Source organism: Bufo gargarizans, chromosome 11 (genome assembly GCF_014858855.1).
Source record: "Bufo gargarizans isolate SCDJY-AF-19 chromosome 11, ASM1485885v1, whole genome shotgun sequence".
NCBI classification, from domain to species: domain Eukaryota; kingdom Metazoa; phylum Chordata; class Amphibia; order Anura; family Bufonidae; genus Bufo; species Bufo gargarizans.
In genome coordinates this window covers 91157557-91176941 of record NC_058090.1, presented here as the reverse complement: position 1 = coordinate 91176941, position 19385 = coordinate 91157557, and the positions used below count along the sequence as shown (strand labels likewise).

At 41.3% G+C, this 19385-nt stretch overlaps 1 protein-coding gene across 1 annotated transcript in view; it reads right to left on the bottom strand.

The window, feature by feature from the left end:
* Positions 1–719: 719 nt before the first annotated feature.
* Positions 720–19385, bottom strand: part of LOC122921416 (synaptic vesicle glycoprotein 2A-like) — a 36023-nt gene continuing 17357 nt past the window's right edge. The window contains exons 10-12 of the mRNA XM_044271394.1: positions 3144–3350; positions 845–1004; positions 720–753 (exon numbers count right to left, since the gene is read on the bottom strand). Of these exons, the coding sequence (XP_044127329.1) occupies positions 720–753; positions 845–1004; positions 3144–3350 (401 nt within the window). The remainder of the gene's footprint in view (positions 754–844; positions 1005–3143; positions 3351–19385) is intronic.

Genomic DNA, 19385 nt, shown 5'->3' with positions numbered 1-19385 from the left:
CATCACTGTTTATTATCTCTGTACTGTGACATCACTGTGTGCATTATCTCTGTACTGTGACATGACTGTGTGCATTTTCTCTGTACTGTGACATCACTGTGTGCATTATCTCTGTACTGTGACATGACTGTGTGTATTATCTCTGTACTGTGACATCACTGTGTGCATTATCTCTGTACTGTGACATCACTGTGTACATTATCCCTGTACTGTGACATCACTATGTATATTATCCCTGTACTGTGACATCACTGTGTGTATTATCCCTGTACTGTGACATCACTGTGTGTATTATCTCTGTACTGTAACATCACTGTATTTATTATCCCTGTACTGTGACATCACTGTGTGTATTATCCCTGTACTGTGACATCACTGTGTGTACATTATCTCTGTACTGTGACATCACTGTTTATTATCTCTGTACTGTGACATCACTGTGTGCATTATCTCTGTACTGTGACATCACTGTGTTTATTATCCCTGTACTGCGACATCACTGTGTTTATTATCTCTGTACTGTGACATCACTGTGTGTATTATCCCTGTACTGTGACATCACTGTGTGTATTATCCCTGTACTGTGACATCACTGTGTTTATTATCTCTGTACTGTGACATCACTGTGTGCATTATCTCTGTACTGTGACATCACTATGTACATTATCCCTGCACTGTGACATCACTGTGTGCATTATACCATTACCTTTTCCTCTGTGTCACCAAGTAGACTCTACCACAACAACTATACCACTAAAATACCAAGAACAGGGGATAATATATGGAGAGTCTGAGAAATGGAGTATATTCTACTCTGTAATCAGCGAGTGGAAAAGAACCATACCTTTTGTCTGAGGGGTAGAGCTCCACCGTCAGGACATCCAGAGCATTCCAAGAGGCAATACTGACTCCACCAAAGAGGCAGAGTAGAGCAATCATGGCCGATTCACTGTTCCCGAAGAATAAGAAGAAGCAGCTAATACATGACATGACACTGGAACCAGCTGGGAAGACAGACAGATCAGTCACTGAAATATCCCACCAGGTGCTCTGCGTCTATCAAAACATAACTTATGGAATTTGATCTATTTTAGAAAAAAATGGGTTGCTTTCTTCCAATAACAGCGCCACACCTGTCCACAGGTTAAACATGGTATTGCAGCTCAGCTCTATTCACTCCAAATGGAGCTAAGCTACAATACCACACACAACCTACCACCAACAGGTGTGGCACTGTTTAGGAAAAACAGCAGCCACATTTCTCTATAGAAGCACTTTAAAGAGGACCTGACAGCAGGGTGAACCTTATTAAACTAGGCATGGCAGGGTTGATTCTTCTGATTAAAATAAAACACAGGAGAGGTGAGGACTGATTATCTATCACCACTAGAACACCCTGTGTATGACTGTTTATAGTATAAGTGACAATAGAGAACACAGGAGAGGTGAGGACTGATTATCTATCACTACTAGAACATCCTGCTTATCACTGTTTATAGTATAAGGACAGAAGAAGTGAGAACTGATTCTCTATCATCACTAGAACATCCTGCTTATCACTGTTTATAGTATAAGGACAGGAGATACCACAGGAGAGGCGAGTACTGATTGTCTACCACTAGAACACGCGGCTGATCTCTCCTGTCACTTATACTATAAATAGTGATCAGCTGGGTGTTCTAGTGGTGATAGACAATCAGTACTCACCTCTCCTGTGGTCTCTCCTGTCCTTATACTATAATCACTGATAAGCAGGGTGTTCTAGTGGTGATAGACAATCAGTACTCACCTCTCCTGTGGTCTCTTCTGTCCTTATACTATAATCACTGATAAGCAGGGTGCTCTAGTAGTGATAGATAATCGTTTTTTACCTCTCCTGTGTTCTCTCCTGTCACTTATACTATAAATAGTGAACACAGGAGAGGTGAGAACTGATTATCTATCACTACTAAAGCACCCTGCTTATCAGTGATTATAGTAAAAGAACAGGAGAGAATACAGGAGAGGTGAGAACTGATTGTCTATCACTACTCGAACATCCTACTTCTCATTGTTTATAGTATAATGACAGGAGAAGTGAGAACTGATTCTCTATCATCACTAGAACATCCTGCTTATCACTGTTTAAAGTATAAGGACAGGAGAGACCACAGGAGAGGTGAGAACTGATAGTCTATCACCACTAGAACATGCTGCTTATCTCTGTTTATAGTATAAGGGACAGGGGAGAACACAGAACCAACGCTGCCAGGGAGTATTTCTAGTTTTGTTGGGTTGATCCTGCTGATGGGTGCTCTTTAAGAAACACATCACAAAAAGTAAATTAGCTGTAATTAGAGCTGCCCATCCAACTGTTAGCCCTGTCATCAGGGCACTCATGGAATTATAACACCTTTAGTCTTATTTAAGGGATGCTCTGCTTTGGACAATCCCTACTTGTTAGAAGGGCCCCTTGACAATAAGCTGATCACTAAATGCCCTTCTGCTGGGATCCTAGCGATCAGCTTTTATCTGGAGGGAAACAGACAGTAAGTGTTCCCTGCAGCACCACCACAGGGAAAATGAGGTATTACACAGTGTCCATTGGTGTCGATGAGTTATCTGTGTAAAATAGAACAGGTCCTATACTATATTTGCTGAACCCTGCCGGATCCAGCAAAAACGCTAGTGTGAAAGTAGCCTAAGATATTTATGATAACCCAGCTTTTTTGTAGATATCAAACCAAACCACTCTCCTATGGGAGGAAGCAGTAAGCAGCGCCACTACTTGGTGCCCAACTTGATGGGGGTTAAAGCCCCTCTGAGGGTAAGGACTGATCTTGGTTTATTGATAAAGTACACTTAAAATCATACTCCCAGTAGGGGGCAGTATGTACTTCTATTATCAACAAATGTTTGCCTTCATTGGTCCTGTATTCACGCAATTCTAAACTGTTCTGTCTCTCGTGGGAACTCTCTTAGCTACTGCCACTATTTGCCCTTTCATGGTGCTGTAGGGGAGCCAAAAACCTCAAGCTGAGACACCCAAGGATCGCAGAAAGAGGCTGCCCAAAATTAGACTAAGAAGCCCTAATAATAAAAAAGCATAATACATAAAATTTGACCTAAAAGTGAATCTGTTGGCAGAGCACTGATTTTCTCACCCAGCATACGGAGACGCCCGATTTTGTCCATCAGCAGTGCGGAGACAATATTGCCCGGTAGTACCGCCAAAGTCCCCAGGAAACTCACAAAGTAGATCATGTAGGCATTATTAATGTCGTCGCTGAAGTCGAGCTGGCATCCCTCCTTACTGTGCAGGAACGTGCTGTTAATAATCCGACTGTTGATGAACTTATAGTCAAACAAGTCTGCAAAGCAAGAGCGATTAGCTACAGTTATATTCTTGTACATAGGAGCAGTATTATAGTAGTTATATTCTTGTACATAGGAGGCAGTATTATAGCAGTTATATTCTTGTACATAGGAGCAGTATTATAGTAGTTATATTCTTGTACATAGGAGGCAGTATTATAGCAGTTATATTCTTGTACATAGGAGGCAGTATTATAGTAGTTATATTCTTGTACATAGGAGGCAGTATTATAGTAGTTATATTCTTGTACATAGGAGGCAGTATTATAGTAGTTATATTCTTGTACATAGGAGGCAGTATTATAGTAGTTATATTCTTGTACATAGGAGCAGTATTATAATAGTTATATTCTTGTACATAGGAGGCAGTATTATAGTAGTTATATTCCTGTACATAGAAGGCAGTATTATAGTAGTGATATTCTTGTACATAGGAGCAGTATTATAGTAGTTATATTATTGTACATAGGAGGCAGTATTATAGTAGTTATATTCTTGTACATAGGAGCAGTAATATAGTAGTTATATTCTTGTACATAGGAGGCAGTATTATAGTAGTTATATTCTTGTACATAGGAGCAGTATTATAGTAGTTATATTCTTGTACATAGGAGGCAGTATTATAGTAGTTATATTCTTGTACATAGGGGCAGTATTATAGTAGTTATATTCTTGTACATAGGAGCAGTATTATAGTAGTTATATTCTTGTACATAGGAGCAGTATTATAGTAGTTATATTCTTGTACATAGAAGCAGTATTATAGTAGTTATATTCCTGTACATAGGGGCAGTATTATAGTAGTTATATTCTTGTACATAGGAGCAGTATTATAGTAGTTATATTCCTGTACATAGGAGCAGTATTATAGTAGTTATATTCCTGTACATAGGGGGCAGTATTATAGTAGTTATATTCTTGTACATAGGAGCAGTATTATAGTAGTTATATTCCTGTACATAGGAGCAGTATTATAGTAGTTATATTCTTGTACATATAGGCAGTATTATAGTAGTTATATTCTTGTACATAGGGGGCAGTATTATAGTAGTTATATTCTTGTACATAGGAGGTAGTATTATAGTAGTTATATTCTTGTACATAGGAGCAGTATTATAGTAGTTATATTCTTGTACATAGGAGCAGTATTATAGTAGTTATATTCTTGTACATAGGAGCAGTATTATAGCAGTTATATTCTTGTACATAGGAGGCAGTATTATAGTAGTTATATTCTTGTACATAGGAGCAGTATTATAGTAGTTATATTCTTGTACATAGGAGCAGTATTATAGCAGTTATATTCTTGTACATAGGAGGCAGTATTATAGTAGTTATATTCTTGTACATAGGAGCAGTATTATAGTAGTTATATTCTTGTACATAGGAGCAGTATTATAGTAGTTATATTCCTGTACATAGGGGGCAGTATTATAGTAGTTATATTCTTGTACATAGGAGCAGTATTATAGTAGTTATATTCCTGTACATAGGAGCAGTATTATAGTAGTTATATTCTTGTACATATAGGCAGTATTATAGTAGTTATATTCTTGTACATAGGGGGCAGTATTATAGTAGTTATATTCTTGTACATAGGAGGTAGTATTATAGTAGTTATATTCTTGTACATAGGAGCAGTATTATAGTAGTTATATTCTTGTACATAGGAGGCAGTATTATAGTAGTTATATTCTTGTACATAGGATCAGTATTATAGTAGTTATATTCTTGTACATAGGAGCAGTATTATAGTAGTTATATTCTTGTACATAGGAGGCAGTATTATAGTAGTTATATTCTTGTACATAGGAGCAGTATTATAGTAGTTATATTCTTGTACATAGGAGCAGTATTATAGTAGTTATATTCTTGTACATAGGAGGCAGTATTATAGTAGTTATATTCTTGTACATAGGAGCAGTATTATAGTAGTTATATTCTTGTACATAGGGGGCAGTATTATAGTAGTTATATTCTTGTACATAGGAGGTAGTATTATAGTAGTTATATTCTTGTACATAGGAGCAGTATTATAGTAGTTATATTCTTGTACATAGGAGGCAGTATTATAGTAGTTATATTCTTGTACATAGGATCAGTATTATAGTAGTTATATTCTTGTACATAGGAGCAGTATTATAGTAGTTATATTCTTGTACATAGGAGGCAGTATTATAGTAGTTATATTCTTGTACATAGGAGCAGTATTATAGTAGTTATATTCTTGTACATAGGAGCAGTATTATAGTAGTTATATTCTTGTACATAGGAGCAGTATTATAGTAGTTATATTCTTGTACATAGGAGGCAGTATTATAGTAGTTATATTCTTGTACATAGGAGCAGTATTATAGTAGTTATATTCTTGTACATAGGAGGCAGTATTATAGTAGTTATATTCTTGTACATAGGAGGCAGTATTATAGTAGTTATATTCTTGTACATAGGAGGCAGTATTATAGTAGTTATATTCTTGTACATAGGAGCAGTATTATAGTAGTTATATTCTTGTACATAGGAGACAGTATTATAGTAGTTATATTCTTGTACATAGGAGCAGTATTATAGTAGTTATATTCTTGTACATAGGAGCAGTATTATAGTAATTATATTCTTGTACATAGGAGGCAGTATTATAGTAGTTATATTCTTGTACATAGGAGGCAGTATTATAGTAGTTATATTCTTGTATATAGGAGGCAGTATTATAGTAGTTATATTCTTGTACATAGGAGCAGTATTATAGTAGTTATATTCTTGTACATAGGAGCAGTATTATAGTCGTTTTCCTATCTCGTCCTACGGCAGCACAGAATGGGTTAACTTCGTTCTCATCCGATCCCCGGACCGCCCACCTAGATAAAAGGTACAGATTAAAATAATTAACTCATTATCAGTGACCAATAAAAGGCTACCTCCTCAGAACCTCCTTGTGTTTTTTTATTGTCCTCATCGGAAGGATGAAGCCACCTATGATCCTCTTTGGAGATGGCCGTTTGTACCTGGTTCTCCCAGGTCAAGGCCAGAGAGTGTTCCTGCAGCCATGTATGTTTCCTGGCTTCACTCTCGTCCCGCTTACCTCCCCCTGCGTTCTCCAGCGTCCGGCCATTGCGTTGGTTGTGGATCGCTGTACCGCTGTAGCAGAGGAGAGTGACTTCCGGTTTCCTCCTGGAACGCATCGTGGAACGCAGACGCAATGCGTCTGACGTCATAGGTATGCGCCCCTGCTCCTTGGGCGCCAAATTCAAATTTCTGAGGTATAAAAAGCGGGTTTTTGCAGAGCTCAGTTGCCCTGGTCCTTAGGCAGCTGAGCTCTAGCGGTTTTAAGGTATTGCCTGTCCTATTGCCAGGCACTTAACCCCCTGACTGCCTTGTACTCTGCTTGAGTGACTTATGCCTCCTTCTTCTGTTTTCCTAGATGTCCTCCACATCCAGCAAGAGGGCTCGCAAGAGCAGACACAGATTGTGTCAGGGTTGTGAACAGCCTCTCCCTGATGACTTCCTGCAGGATCTCTGCCTCAGGTGTTTCCAGGACACACAGGAACCTGTACCTGTAAAGAAGAAACAGAGAACTGAATCTGCACGCTGCATCTCTTGTTTACAGCCACTTCTGGGGGATCATACCTCTAACATCTGTGAGCAATGCTCCCATCCAGGTGAAGCGTCGGATGACGACACTGCCGAAATGATGTCCCTATTTAAGGCCTTCCTTAAACAAACTAAGTCTAAGAAGTCGTCAAAAAAGAGGAGACGTCAGTCTCCGTCTTCTTCCTCAGTGGATTCAAGATCAGAAGGCGAGATCTCCTCTAGTTCTGAGGCTCCTGTTTTAGAAGATAACTTTCTTTTCAACAAGTCTGATACGAATCATCTAATCAAAGAAGTGAAAGGTATCATGGAGACCAGTAAAGAAAAGGCCAGTAGCCATGATGAAGATAATCTCTTCTACTTCCCGAAGAAGAAGGCGTCTGTGTTTCCAGGTCACCCTGTTCTGGATGCGGTGATGCGTAAGGAGTGGGAACATCCGGTGGCAAGGCTGAACCTAGGCTCCAGATTCAGAGCAGTGTATAAGACGGATCCGGCAGAATCCTCAAGCTGGGAAGGCCCTGCTAGGGTAGACCCGGCGGTGGCGAGGTTAGCCAAGAAATCCTTTTTTCCATCTGACGACTCGGCCTTGTTAAAAGACCCCATGGAGAGGAAGGCGGACGGCCTCCTCAAGAGGTCGCACACCTACCTTGCATCCCTTAATAAAGCTGCCATGGCATCAGTCCCAGTGGCTCGGGCCCTCAGAGTATGGTTAAGCCATCTTGGTAGGGACATTGAAGACGGTGTCTCCAGAGAGGAACTCCTGAAACAGATACCTAACCTGAAACTGGCAGCAGAGTTCCTCTGTGATTTCCCAGTGGATACGATAAGGTTTACGGCGAAGAATATGGCTCTCACCAACTCCATACGAAGATCGCTCTGGTTGAAACTCTGGTCTGGGGATCCATCTTCGAAGAACAATTTATGTTCCCTCCCTTTTGAGCCAGGAGAATTGTTCGGGTCTCACCTGAATAAACTATTAGAAGCAAATATGGAGGATAAAGTATTGAATTTTCCTCACACCAAACGGAAGGAGAAACCCAGGAGTTTTCGTTCCTACAGACAGGATCCCAGAAGATCAGGATTTAGAGGTCGCTCAAACCGAGGAAGACCTGACCGTAGAACTTGGGGTTCCTCGGAGAAAACTAAGAAGAAGACGGAGGAGAATAGGCCTCAGAAACAGGAATTCTGACGCCAGAATTGTAGGAGTAGGAGGTCGTTTATCCCGTTTCTACCAGAGCTGGCTCCGAATTACATCAGACAGCTGGGCGCTGGACATCATTCGAAATGGCTACAGTCTGGAGTTCCATCACGCACCAAGGGACAGGTTCACTATAAACAAACCGAGAGACCCTCAGATCTTCCTTTTATTAAGAGAGTTCATAGAAAAAGGAGCCTTGGAGCCAGTTCCAGACGATTCAAAGGACTCTGGGATCTACTCCAGAATTTTTTGCGTTCCCAAAGGAAATGGGAAGAGTCGACTAATTATAGACCTGCGCTACTTAAACCGTCATCTAAAAAAGATCCATTTCAAGATGGAGACTATAAGGTCCATTACTGCTGTCCTCAGAGAGAACCTATTCATGGCTTCTTTAGATCCTCAAAGACGCCTACTTGCATATTCCGATAAACCCACAGTCAAGAAGATTCCTGAGAGTTGCCATCAAGAGAGGTGGAACCATTCTGCGGTACCAGTTCAGAGCTCTTCCTTTCGGGTTATGTTCAGCCCCGAGGATATTCACGAAGATAGCTGTACTCATTGCAGTAGAACTTCGCCTCAGGGGGATTCAGATCTTCCCATACTTAGACGACTGGTTGCTGGTGGCCGGTACGGAGAAGCTTCTGCATCAACATCTGGAGCAGACAGTGGGCCTCCTACAATCTGTAGGTTTCCTGATAAATTGGGAGAAATCGGATACGGTCCCAGCAACATCCAAAATCTTCCTGGGGTTTCTAGTAGACACTGTCGCCATGAAGCTCTATCATTCCTATGCCAAAGGTGGAAGCATTGAAGAAGGAGATGAGAACCCTGATGTCCCTCCACTCCCCTTCAGTACGAAGGGTTATGAAGACTCTGGGTCATATGACATCAGTTTCAGAGGCTGTCCCTTGGGCGAATATCCACAGCAGGGATCTCCAGTTGAATATGCTACAGGCTTGGCGACTCTCCAGACTCAGATTAGACGCCAGGATAAGGCTGGAACCAGCGACAATTCGGTCCCTCAGATGGTGGTTACGCACGGAGAACTTAGTCAGAGGAAAGAACTTCCGGTTCCTGTCTCCAGTCATCATTACTACGGATGCCTCCGGTCAGGGATGGGGAGCCCATCTTCTGGACAAGTGGACACAGGGCCTCTGGTCGCACGAGGACAGGGGGAAGTCGTCAAACTACAAAGAGCTGAAGGCAGTTCTTTTGGCTCTTCGCCACTTCAAGGCCGATATTCTGGAGAAATCAGTTCTGATCCGTTCGGACAACTTGACTACCGTATTCTACCTGAACAAACAGGGAGGTACGAGGAGCGGACTTCTTCTGGAGCTGTGCAAGACTATCTTCAGCTGGGCGGAATCACACCTGCTGGAACTAAGAGCAGCGCATATCAGGGGCTGCTGCAATATGCAAGCGGATCGTCTGAGCAGGAAAATGGTGAACCAAGCCGAATGGGAGCTCAATCAGTCCGTTTTTCCACCAGATTACGGAGAAGTGGGGCTCTCCTGCTTGGGATCTAATGGCAACAGCGGAGAACAGGAAATTGAGCCAGTTTTGTTCACTGAACAGCTTCGACAATCCAACAGTGGTGGATGCCTTCTCCATGAGCTGGGAACGCCTGTTCATCTATATATTTCCCCCGATACCTCTCATCCCGAGGGTTCTTCGGAAGATAGCAGAGGAGAAGCCTCAGGCCATTGTGATCGCACCTTTCTGGCCAAGAAGGTCGTGGTTTCCCCTTCTACTTCACCTGTCCAGGGGGAACTTCTGGAGACTTCCCCTGCGGCCGGATCTCCTGCTACAGGACAACCTGTATCATCAGAGTCTGCAGCATCTACACCTTACGGCCTGGAGGCTGAAAGAAGCAGACTGGAGAGAAGGGGCTTGTCACAATCGGTGATTGACACCCTGCTGGCATCTAGGAAGGACTCTACCAACAGGAAGTACGCTAAAGTTTGGCGAAAATTTCTATCCTGGATGTCGCAGAACGGCCATGAGACCATCAATATTTCTTCCATCTTGCAGTTCCTCCAAGACGGGTTCCAGAAAGGGCTCAAGCCGAATACGTTAAGATCCCATATGACGGCAATAAACTCGGTAACAGGAGAATGAATTCCTTCATCATCCCTTGATATTCCGTTTTTTTAAGGCGATAAAGAGGCTCAAACCTGTTCATAGAGACCCGGTTCCGGTCTGGGATCTTTCTCTGGTACTAAGAAGGCTTGCGGCTCCCCCGTTTGAGCCTTTACAGGAAGTGGAGTACAAATGGCTCTCCTGCAAGACTCTGTTCCTGACAGCAATTACGTCTGCCAAAAGACTGGGCGAACTCCAGGCTTTATCTTCAAAGTTTCCGTACCTACGTTTTCTGCCAGATGGGGTTCTACTCCGTACTATGCCAGCTTTTTTGCCTAAAATCCCTTCAGCAGCGAACAAGAATAGAGAATCATTCCTCCCAGTGTTCTTTCCTGAGCCTCTGGATGAGAACCAGAAACTCTTGCATACGTTGGACGTTAGAAGAGCCCTGCTTATCTATTTACAAAGGACAAGGGATTTCAGAACAGTGGAGAACCTTTTTGTCCTCTTCTCTGGGCCAAGAAAGGGTTCTTCTCCTTCTAAGGATACGTTGGCAAGATGGATCAAGACCACAATATTGGAAGCTTATTCTCTGGAAGAGATACCTCCTCCGTTTCCAGTGAGAGCGCATTCCACCAGGGCCACGGCTACTTCTTGGGCAGAGGTCGCACAAGTCTCGATGGAGGAAATCTGCAATGCAGCATCCTGGTCCTCATCCTTGACCTTCGTCAAGCATTATCGTTTGGATATTAACGCTAGGAGCTCAGCCTTTGGTACCGGGGTTCTGTCTGCAGCTCTCAATGAAGAGACCCCCCCCTTGTGATCTATGAAAATCCCATTCTGTGCTGCCGTAGGACGAGATGGGAAAGGAAAAATTCTTACCTGGGATTTTACTTTCCTTGAGTCCGTAGGCAGCACAAGTATACCCTCCCTAATAAATTTCTTCTTGGCATAATTCTTGGTCTGAGTCTATTTGTATTAACACAAGGAGGTTCTGAGGAGGTAGCCTTTTATTGGTCACTGATAATGAGTTAATTATTTTAATCTGTACCTTTTATCTAGGTGGGCGGTCCGGGGATCGGATGAGAACGAAGTTAACCCATTCTGTGCTGCCTACGGACTCAAGGAAAGTAAAATCCCAGGTAAGAATTTTTCCTATATTCTTGTACATAGGAGGCAGTATTATAGTAGTTATATTCTTGTACATAGGAGCAGTATTATAGTAGTTATATTCTTGTACATAGGAGCAGTATTATAGTAGTTATATTCTTGTACATAGGAGGCAGTATTATAGTAGTTATATTCTTGTACATAGGAGGCAGTATTATAGTAGTTATATTCTTGTACATAGGAGGCAGTATTATAGTAGTTATATTCTTGTACATAGGAGGCAGTATTATAGTAGTTATATACTTGTACATAGGAGCAGTATTATAGTAGTTATATTCTTGTATATAGGAGGCAGTATTATAGTAGTTATATTATTGTACATAGGAGGCAGTATTATAGTAGTTATATTCTTGTACATAGAGAGCAGTATTATAGTAGTTATATTCTTGTACATAGGAGGCAGTATTATAGTAGTTATATTCTTGTACATAGGAGGCAGTATTATAGTAGTTATATTCTTGTACATAGGAGCAGTATTATAGTAGTTATATTCTTGTACATAGGAGCAGTATTATAGTAGTTATATTATTGTACATAGGAGGCAGTATTATAGTAGTTATATTCTTGTACATAGGAGCAGTATTATAGTAGTTATATTCCTGTACATAGGAGCAGTATTATAGTAGTTATATTCTTGTACATAGGAGCAGTATTATAGTAGTTATATTCTTATACATCGGAGGCAGTATTATAGTAGTTATATTCTTGTACATAGGAGCAGTATTATAGTAGTTATATTCTTGTACATAGGAGGCAGTATTATAGTAGTTATATTCTTGTACATAGGAGGCAGTATTATAGTAGTTATATTCTTGTACATAGGAGGTAGTATTATAGTAGTTATAGTCTTGTACATAGGAGCAGTATTATAGTAGTTATATTCTTGTACATAGGAGGCAGTATTATAGTAGTTATATTCTTGTACATAGGAGCAGTATTATAGTAGTTATATTCTTGTACATAGGAGCAGTATTATAGTAGTTATATTCTTGTACATAGGAACAGTATTATAGTAGTTATATTCTTATACATAGGAGCAGTATTATAGTAGTTGTATTCTTGTACATAGGAGCAGTATTATAGTAGTTATATTCTTATACATAGGAGCAGTATTATAGTAGTTGTATTCTTGTACATAGGAGCAGTATTATAGTAGTTATATTCTTGTACATAGGAGCAGTATTATAGTAGTTATATTCTTGTACATAGGAGCAGTATTATAGTAGTTATATTCTTGTACATAGGAGCAGTGTTATAGTAGTTATATTCTTGTACATAGGAGCAGTATTATAGTAGTTATATTCTTGTACATAGGAGCAGTATTATAGTAGTTATATTCTTGTACATAGGAGCAGTATTATAGTAGTTATATTCTTGTACATAGGAGGCAGTATTGTAGTAGTGATATTCTTGTACATAGGAGCAGTATTATAGTAGTTATATTCTTGTACATAGGAGGCAGTATTATAGTAGTTATATTCCTGTACATAGGAGCAGTGTTATAGTAGTTATATTCTTGTATATAGGAGCAGTATTATAGTAGTTATATTCTTGTACATAGGAGCAGTATTATAGTAGTTATATTCTTGTACATAGGAGCAGTATTATAGTAGTTATATTCTTGTACATAGGAGGCAGTATTATAGTAGTTATATTCTTGTACATAGGAGCAGTATTATAGTAGTTATATTCTTGTACATAGGAGCAGTATTATAGTAGTTATATTCTTGTACATAGGAGCAGTATTATAGTAGTTATATTCTTGTACATAGGAGCAGTATTATAGTAGTTATATTCTTGTACATAGGAGCAGTATTATAGTAGTTATATTCTTGTACATAGGAGCAGTATTATAGTAGTTATATTCTTGTACATAGGAGCAGTATTATAGTAGTTATATTCTTGTACATAGGAGCAGTATTATAGTAGTTATATTCTTGTACATAGGAGCAGTATTATAGTAGTTATATTCTTGTACATAGGAGCAGTATTATAGTAGTTATATTCTTGTACATAGGAGCAGTATTATAGTAGTTATATTCTTGTACATAGGAGGCAGTATTATAGTAGTTATATTCTTGTACATAGGAGCAGTATTATAGTAGTTATATTCTTGTACATAGGAGCAGTATTATAGTAGTTATATTCTTGTACATAGGAGCAGTATTATAGTAGTTATATTCTTGTACATAGGAGCAGTATTATAGTAGTTATATTCTTGTACATAGGAGCAGTATTATAGTAGTTATATTCTTGTACATAGGAGCAGTATTATAGTAGTTATATTCTTGTACATAGGAGCAGTATTATAGTAGTTATATTCTTGTACATAGGAGCAGTATTATAGTAGTTATATTCTTGTACATAGGAGGCAGTATTATAGTAGTTATATTCTTGTACATAGGAGCAGTATTATAGTAGTTATATTCTTGTACATAGGAGCAGTATTATAGTAGTTATATTCTTGTACATAGGAGCAGTATTATAGTAGTTATATTCTTGTACATAGGAGCAGTATTATAGTAGTTATATTCTTGTACATAGGAGCAGTATTATAGTAGTTATATTCTTGTACATAGGAGCAGTATTATAGTAGTTATATTCTTGTACATAGGAGCAGTATTATAGTAGTTATATTCTTGTACATAGGAGCAGTATTATAGTAGTTATATTCTTATACACAGGAGCAGTATTATAGTAGTTATATTCCTGTACATAGGAGTCAGTATTATAGTAGTTATGTTCTTGTACATAGGAGGCAGTATTATAGTAGTTATATTCTTGTACATAGGATGCAGTATTATAGTAGTTATATTCTTGTACACAGGAGGTAGTATTATAGTAGTTATTATTTTTGTACATACTGTAGGAGCAGTATTATAGTAGTTATATTCTTTGAAAATTTTCTTTTTATTGAGAAAATGGCAAAAAAGGCATACTACATCAACATGCAGTGACATATACAAAATGATGATCACTAGCGTACAGCGTACATATCAGACTGTGAACATAGGCTTGACAGAGTTCCATGCGAAGCTAACAGGACAGCAAAGCTACCCATTGTGCAGATACAGACAATATAACCACATCACATAGTGCTAATACAATATGGCAGTTATGAGCCCTTACAATGTACACCCATCTTGTAGCATGCCTAGTGAACATAATATCACAAAGAGTAGAGGAACAGGAGGGAGGAAATCAGGGAGGGTAAGGATTGGGTGAGGGGGGGAAGGAGAAAAGGGAAAAATGAAAACAACAATCTGTCCATGACACTTGTACATATCTAACACAGCAGTTAAGTAAAGTGCAAAATGAAGTTTAATCATATAAGCAGGTACTATGCTACAATGGCTCTGACATGTTCTAGACTACCTGACAATAATGCGTGAGTACCGCACCTCTTAGTGGGCTTCCGAATTATCACTTCTATGAGACCCAGATGCCTCGTCTCTAAATAAGAGCCATGGTGTCCACAGCTTGACATATTTATTGTGGTTCCTGTCCTCCCAACTCGCCAGCTCCTCCATACGGCAGATATGGTCTACTTTATTCAGCCATGCCTCCACAGAGGGGGGTTCCGTACACAGCCATTGCTGCGGGATAAGCAGTCTCGCGGCCTGGAGTAATTGGGTGGTCAAGCACCTTTTAGAGGGAGAGAAAGAGGGAGTTGGGAGCCACAGGAGCACAAGGGTAGGAGGCACGTCTATAGTGACTTTTGTTATCTTCTGAATAGAGGATAAGACCCCCTCCCAATATGGCCGTATTTTAGGGCAGTACCAGAAGATGTGGGATAGAGTCCCTGCATCCTCCAAGCATCGCCAACACTTGTCGTCCTGTCTCATGCCCCTAATAAACATTTGCTTCGGAGTTAAATACCACTGAGTAAGGACTTTATATGTGTGCTCTTGCACTCTGGTGCACCTTGAAAAGCCATGGGAGTGTGCATGTATTCTCATTATATCAGTTTCATTCAGTTCAATTCCCAGTTCAGTAGCCCAGTGCCTCAGGTATTGCGGCATTCCAGGGGAGCGGGGGTTAACCAAAGCCAGATAACACAGAGAGATCAGCTTACGCGGAAAGGACTCACATGTTAAGATTTTCTCAAACCATGACTGGGTAGGCCTATGTCTGTTACCTTCAATTAGGGGTTTGGAGACCGAGTTGAGCTCGATTAGTTCCAGGAAGTTGCACGATTTAATAAGGTTGTGCAATGGATGATGAGCCGAAATGTCACCCACGGTCGCCCCCAAGAAATCCTCAGTTGTGAACTTGCGCAATTTCTGCCATGTCGTAGCTACCTGTTTAGAGTTCGGCCTTATAGCAAAGGGAAGGAGATCAGCTGGCATAGAGGGAGAGGGGTTGTTTAAGAGGTTAAGTTTGCCGGATAACTGTTGAATTACTGAAGCAGTGCCTCTAAGCAGGACCTGTGATCTGAGATTAGAAGAAGTGAGACCCCAGAGGCTCGCCCTCTGGACAGAGGAGAGTTGGGCCATCTCCAAGTCGCCACCCCAAGTGTGGAGTTTAGTAGCGTGCAACTGAATCCATCTTTTCAGATGAATCGCCTGATAATATAAATGTGCGTCTGGTAACCCAAACCCCCCCGTGCTCTTACGTTGTATCAGCCTGCTATGAGCCAATCTGGCTGACTTCCCCCCCCATAGGAACGTTCTAAATAATCTCCTAACCTGGCAGAAGAAAGACATGGGAAGAAAAACGGGCAACATCTGCATTACATAGAGGAGCTTGGGCATAATGAAGGCCTTCAAAAGGTTCTTCCTACCCATCCAAGAAACATATGGGATTTTAAGTGAATGGAGTTGTTTTTGTATCTCGCTCAAGAGGGGTTGATAGTTTAAGCTAAAAATTTGGTCTAGATCCGCCGGTAACTTAATTCCTAAATAGGAAAGATGAGAATCCTGCCAGATAAACGGGGTTGTGCCCTTCAGAGAGGAAACCACTTTGCTTGGCGCGGAAACGTTCATTGCCTCTGACTTCGTATAGTTAACTTTAAAATTAGAGATCCTCCCATACAATTCAAAAAGGGATAGAAGATGCGGAAAGGCCTCAACAGGGTTGGAGAGCATAACCAGGAGATCATCCGCATAGGCGGCATTTATGTATTCAGCAGAGCTACCTCTGACCTTTAGGCCCTTTATACCAGGGTGTTCCCTTATAGCTTGCAATAATGTCTCCATTACCATGACATACAATGTGGGTGACAGAGGACAACCTTGACGGGTCCCGTTTGTAATCGGAAATGGTTGAGATAGTGTACCATTCACCCTTATACGGGCACTAGGGTCATGGTAGAGAGACATAACAGCATTTTGGAATTGCTCCGGAATGCCGAATTTATGTAAAGTTTTCCGCATATAACACCAGCTCACCCTGTCAAAGGCCTTTTCCGCATCCACACCCAGAAGGACTAACGAGGCCTTTTCCACTTTAGCCAACTGCATTGCTGATAGAACCCTGCACGAGTTCTGGTTTCCCTCTCTTCCAGGCACAAACCCGGCTTGGTCCGGATGAATCAGCTTAGTCAAAAGGGGAGCAAGGCGGGAAGCTAGTAACTTTGCCCATATTTTGACGTCTACATTGAGAAGCGATATCGGCCTATAGCTGCCGCATTGGTTAGGGTCTTTACCAGCCTTTGGCAGGATCGTGACTGTCGCTTCTAGGGACTTGCTTATGGAGGGTAGAGCCATTTAAGAGGGAGTCGCACCAAGTGGCTAGGCGTGGGGACAAAACTGAGGAAATTTTTTTATAATACCCCACAGAATACCCATCAGGTCCCGGACATTTCCCCATTGGCATAGAGCTCAAGATTTTTGCTACTTCCTCTAATGAGACTGGGGCAGTGAGTTGTTCCCTATCTTTAGTCTCCAATGTGGGCAAATGGAGATCCCGCAAAAATTTGTCAGCCGTCTCCTCAATATCAGCCTCTGTGTCACCTTCCTGAGCATTTGAGACCATAGAGCTTACTATAGAACTTGTGGAATTCTCTAGCAATATCTGAGGTTTTATGTAATAGCTTGCCATCCTTATCTTTAATTCCAGCTATATATGAAGCATCTTTTCTCTGCTTAAGGAGCGCCGCCATAAGCTTCGTCCCCTTGTCCCCATGAGCATAGAAACGAAACTGGGCATACTGGTAGGACTTGGCCTGATGATAGTTAAGGTGATCTTTTAATTTTTTCCTAGTTAGTGCCAGCTCCTGCTGGGCCTCAATAGTTTTGGACTTCTTGTGCAGGGATTCCAGAACCGTAATCCTTTCTAACAGTGTGTTAAATGTTTTTTGTCTTTCTTTCTTTTTCCTACTGCCTAAGGCAATCAGCTCCCCCCTTATGACCGCTTTATGCGTCTCCCAGACGGTGGCGACAGAGACGTCATCCGTGGTGTTCTCTTTAAAAAACTGCTGGACTTTTGCTTCTATATCTCTCACTACCTCCACATCATCAAGCAGGGTTTCATTCAGTCTCCATTGCCGAGAAGGCTGAGGCAGTTCAGAGAACACCACGGAGGTCGTGACAGGAGCGTGGTCCGACACCGTCATAGGATCAATGGTGGAGCCACTCACCATTCCAGCGTGAACATCAGTAATGAAGATATAATCTATCCTGGAATAAACCTTGTGTGAAGCTGAAAAGAATGTGTAGTCTAAATCTGTAGGGTGGGTCAGTCGCCAGGTGTCCAGTAAGCGGGCCCCTGCCAAGTGCTTGTTAATCCTACCAATAGCTGCTTGAGTCAATTGAGAGGAGTGATCAGAAGCATCCATCAGTGGGTTTAAGGCCACATTAAGATCCCCCCCCACCAAACAAATGCCCTCTGCAAAAGTAGTTAATTTAGATAGTGTGGACCTCAACCAAACCCCTTGACCCCGATTAGGGCTATACAGACTCGCCAATGTTACAAGTGTAGTCCCTATCTTACCCTTTATGAACACAAAGCGTCCCTCTGAGTCGATCAAGGATGAAGTAAGGGAGAAGGGAACCCTTTTGGAGATGGCAATCCCCGCGCCCCTGGAAGCTTTGGCATGAGAACTGATGAACCACTGACTAAAGTAGGACTGGGAGAGTTTGGGCACATGACCCAGCTTAAGGTGTAGTTCTTGGAAAAAACAGATATCAGTGCGCCTCTTCTTTAACACTCTGATTACCTGCGAACGTTTCTGAGGGGTATTAAACCCCCGCACATTGAATGAAGTGCAGTTAACTGCGGCCATCATGGTAGTGATATATGCAAGTACTTGCGTATGATGGAGTGTGTGTACATGGACAGTAAAACAGGGGAAACAAACAGATGAACGCCTTGCCTTGAGCAAGTTCCTTTGTACCTTTGAGCCAGAAGGTTGCTAAAAATAGCAACAACAGGGGAACTTCTTCTAGCCCAACATAGTCAAAGGGGAAGATGGAACTCCATGTAGGAGCATAGGAACCACCGGTGACATGGTGGGAGCAGGCTGACATGTTCAGTGTCAGGCAGTACTACTCCTGGTCACAAATCAGGGTTCCCTCCCCACAAAGTGTGCCACAAAATTATCACATTTGTGTGGACAAAGCCACTATCTTGACTGCCGGAAAGAATCTGGCTATACATAACCGGGAGTCACAAAATATTATATGCACCCTCTTGGTGCCAACATGAAGAAATGCACTGCAAACATAACTTCTACTGGAATCACCCATATCAACAATGAGCGAATGCAACCTTTCAACATGTGCCCTTACGGCACTGATCGGTCTCATTTTAAATGCGCTCCAACCACATACTAAGCATTAACTGAGGAGCCTGCAGTAACAAAGACCCATATACGACCTGTTGAGAATGTTCAGGTAATTCTTTGTTTTGCTCTTGGGCCTTTTCTTGATGGCACTTTTGACCACCTGGAGCTTTCAGGGAGTTCTGGAAGCGGGACGCCAGTGTCCGCCGAGGGCAGCCATGATGGTATGTCCTGTGGCGCGGTGTTAAGCAGCTCCCATGCCGCCGGTAGATC